The sequence below is a fragment of the Temnothorax longispinosus genome, chromosome 12 (assembly GCF_030848805.1).
Source record: "Temnothorax longispinosus isolate EJ_2023e chromosome 12, Tlon_JGU_v1, whole genome shotgun sequence".
NCBI lineage: Eukaryota > Metazoa > Arthropoda > Insecta > Hymenoptera > Formicidae > Temnothorax > Temnothorax longispinosus.
In genome coordinates this window covers 13,400,594-13,403,904 of record NC_092369.1, presented here as the reverse complement: position 1 = coordinate 13,403,904, position 3,311 = coordinate 13,400,594, and the positions used below count along the sequence as shown (strand labels likewise).

Genomic DNA, 3,311 nt, shown 5'->3' with positions numbered 1-3,311 from the left:
TTGACCGATCAGCCAATCGCCAATGGCGCAGCGAGCTTTCCTTTATGGAAAAAGAAATTCAATGCAAATGCATTTATTATGCTTAAAATGAAATAGATGTATCATCAGATGCTAAAGAGAAAAAAAGATGACTGATGCAAGCACAAAAAAAGAATTTAATTGTAAAGAAAAATCTTACACGATGTACATACCACAGATAATTCCGTTTCGTTTGCATCTTTTTCATTTAGTTTTTCGCTTTTCCATTCCCTCGAAAGTATAGATGAGATTAAAGATCCTCAATATTCGAATTATCGTGATCAATAAAATTATATATATTCCGGTAGCCTGGAGATAATTGAAGAGTATTGATATTATCGACTATCGATGTTTTATAAATGGAGCTGTATAAATATAATATTAGATTCATGATTTAGTATTTTTTTACAGTTGTATAAATAATTAAACCCGAATAACAGCAATAGAATTGCAGTTTTAAGTATAAAAAGAAAATAAAAATGACTTGAAAGAAGAATAATTTGAATAACACCCGCAATGGCATTCCGCACGATCCGTACTACACGTCTGCTCCTTACAGCTGCACTTTCCATAATTTCTTGCAGCCCTCATCTTTTTGCTTCTTTCTCGAATATACGAATGCTCATTTCATTTCGAATGAAGGGAACGTAATGTGATAATAATACAAAAAAAGAATAAATATCATGATTATTGTTACACGGAAACGCTCGATCTTTCTCTAATCTCATTTCGTACATAACCTCTTTATTGGTGATTACTACTTTGATAAAGAAAGTGTACTCGAGCCAATAAAGGAGAAAAACTTAAATGGAACATAATATACAATTTTGTTAAAAAGACACGAAGAATAATCTAAAAGACTAGCTATGTATATTTACAGTGGATACAATAAAATGGGTTCAATATAATTGAAAATAGAAGACTGAAGGTGCTTCAGTCCTCAACTGGAGAGGCATTTCAAAAGAATTGCTATTATTGCAATTTCGTTCGCGTATAGTTTATTATGACATAACGCCCAATGTATCCTCGACTCTTGTTGAACCTTTACAAACGATCTTTACATCGTGCTCCGAGCAGCATTAGACTGAATTCACTGAATATTAAAACATTGAGTCATGCCGCAACGAAAAAGGAAAGCAAAGAAAAGCAACAGGCGAAAGTTGTCTCCGAGAGGTTCCCCGATTATAAAATAATCTACATATTTCCTTTTGTCAAGCAAGTTTGCGGTATAAACGTTGTAAAACGTCGGGTTACTATATTCGCTGCAGCAGCCACGCCTGTGATCATTGGACTTCATCTGGCTGGTATCTTGCCTCTCGACTTGACTGTCGTGACAATAACAACTGGTAAAATTCTTGTAAACTTACTTTAGATTTCTCTCAAACGATTACGATTCCTATAGACATTTTCTGTTTTTTTTTTTGTCCACAGGAGCTATAATGACACTATGGTTGCATACCCTTGGACTTTTATGCAACAACCTCGTAGGATACGTATACTTGAAACTGGACGAAAAGAAAGTGATATTATCTTACATCGACTATTGGGGGAAGAGGATAGACTTGGAAACGCCTCTCGACGAGATCTTTCCCATGTCAGACAATCCGATCAGCATCACCGATTCTCTATACAGAAAAATAGTGTTTGCCTCGCAAAAGCCGAACTTAAAGATAAATATGAAGTTCGGACGGATAGTCGACGTTGAAAATTTTAGATACGTTCTGGGAATAATTTAACAGTTTTGTTGAATTTGTATAAGATACTTCCATAAAGTGTCATTACGTTTCAGAATTATTTTATTTATGTATACGTAGAACCTATCTTAACTACATCCACCTGAAGTGCGCGTAAGCCCGATTAGCTTGGCATTTCTTGTTCAATTCTTGCTTCCATTTAACCGCACGACCCTGAGACAAATAGAAATATCATTGTAATACACGTATCTCGTTTATAGTATATGTATTGAGATAGAAGCAATTATATGTTTCTATTAGAAGATGCTTACGAACCTGATTCTGAGAAGCTGCTATTAGTTCTTTGGCTAGTACATGATAAAATCTCTCTTCGTCGTCTTTCTCCTTCGCAGCCTGTATTAACCACAACATGGACTTGTGCTGTGCCATCAGAGGTGCAATTGGAATAGGAACCTGAAAAGATCTTTTTTTTTACCTTGTCCGCAGCTACGTAATTTAACATAGTTGATAATGTATTACCTGATATGTGATTCCTCCTCTTCTATAATTCTTTAATTGTAGAATTGGTATGCAATTATCAACAGCACGGTGAAAAACTGCAAACGGATCCAATTCAATATTCTCTTTCGCCTCGCTCGTCGTTGCCTTGTGATAGCGCTCCAATTGCAATCTTTTGACACTCTCGAAAGTATTAGTTACCAATGCTGTCGCCAATTTTCTATTTCCGTTCTTCATGAGAGTATTAAGAAATTTCCTGAACACACGTGGGTAAGTTATGAGACGGCACGACAATCTGTATTAAAGAAAATTGGAACAGTTTCTTACAGCACTCTTTTGTCATAAAATTCAGAGCAAGTGTCCATGACTAGTGCTGGCTTCACCTGCTCGTGCACTATCTTTTTCGCTTCATCGCTTTGAAACAGAGCTTCTTGATCTTCTTTCCTGGGTATCGGTTGAATATAATGTGGCGGAAAGACGCTGTAGCCTCTTTTAAGACTCGTCAGGTAATATCTGAAATCATTCAATAAATATATGAAAATTGTATAGGACAGCAATCGTGGAATATGTTGAAGAAAATTGTTGAAAAAAGAGATTATTAGAAAGAGGAATTGTAGTTTATAGTAATTTTTTCACCATTGTACCTTGCCAATCCATAATTGTTTAATGAACTCACAGCCGAGGCGACAAATAAACGCAAATTAGCCATTCTTCTAATCGTGACGGTTCATAACAATCTCACGTTCACCGTACTCCTCAGTACTCCTGGTACTCTTCACCTACACTCACTACACTTCGTTACACTACTCTATTATTCTTTACGGCCCAAAGTCTGCGATTGGAGATTGAGGCTGGCGGACTGGAAGATAAGAATTTGACCAATCAAATAATTTTAATCGTTTCTGATTGAATTCTAAAATCTAATATTTTTTAGAAATACGAGTCTATATAGAGAAATTTTTAGGAAAAATATAAAAATTTAGATCTTTGCAAAAGAAGAAAATAATAGTTTTTGTTCTAATTTTTATTTCGCATAATCTTTAATCGCCAATGCAAATTAATATTAGAATAGAATTAAATTTATTTTTCATTCGCTTTTAT

General features: G+C 34.9%; 2 protein-coding genes across 2 annotated transcripts; one reads left to right on the top strand and one right to left on the bottom strand.

Annotated features, from left to right (window-relative positions):
* Nucleotides 1-424: 424 nt before the first annotated feature.
* Nucleotides 425-1,809, top strand: LOC139822936 (transmembrane protein 186-like). The gene is made up of 2 exons (XM_071795138.1): nucleotides 425-1,364; nucleotides 1,450-1,809. Exons 1-2 carry the CDS (start codon nucleotides 1,037-1,039, stop codon nucleotides 1,752-1,754), a joined length of 633 nt encoding a protein of 210 aa, XP_071651239.1. The 5' UTR covers nucleotides 425-1,036; the 3' UTR covers nucleotides 1,755-1,809.
* Mrps7 (mitochondrial ribosomal protein S7) lies at nucleotides 1,797-3,012 on the bottom strand. Its single transcript, XM_071795136.1, has 5 exons — nucleotides 2,855-3,012; nucleotides 2,538-2,723; nucleotides 2,232-2,466; nucleotides 2,028-2,165; nucleotides 1,797-1,925 (listed from the first exon to the last, which is right to left on the bottom strand). The coding sequence occupies exons 1-5, from the start codon at nucleotides 2,917-2,919 to the stop codon at nucleotides 1,845-1,847; spliced, it is 705 nt and encodes a 234-aa protein (XP_071651237.1). The 5' UTR covers nucleotides 2,920-3,012; the 3' UTR covers nucleotides 1,797-1,844.
* Nucleotides 3,013-3,311: the final 299 nt, after the last annotated feature.

Bases quoted from the DNA above. Each gene is read 5' to 3' on its own strand.
- LOC139822936 (XM_071795138.1), top strand. From the start codon at position 1,037: ATGTATCCTCGACTCTTGTTGAACCTTTACAAACGATCTTTACATCGT. The intron at 1,365-1,449 runs GTAAAATTCTTG...TTTTGTCCACAG, and splicing joins TGTCGTGACAATAACAACTG to GAGCTATAATGACACTATGG.
- Mrps7 (XM_071795136.1), bottom strand. From the start codon at position 2,919: ATGGCTAATTTGCGTTTATTTGTCGCCTCGGCTGTGAGTTCATTAAAC. The intron at 2,724-2,854 runs GTACAATGGTGA...GAATGATTTCAG, and splicing joins AACAATTATGGATTGGCAAG to ATATTACCTGACGAGTCTTA. The intron at 2,166-2,231 runs GTAATACATTAT...AGATCTTTTCAG, and splicing joins GAGGAGGAATCACATATCAG to GTTCCTATTCCAATTGCACC.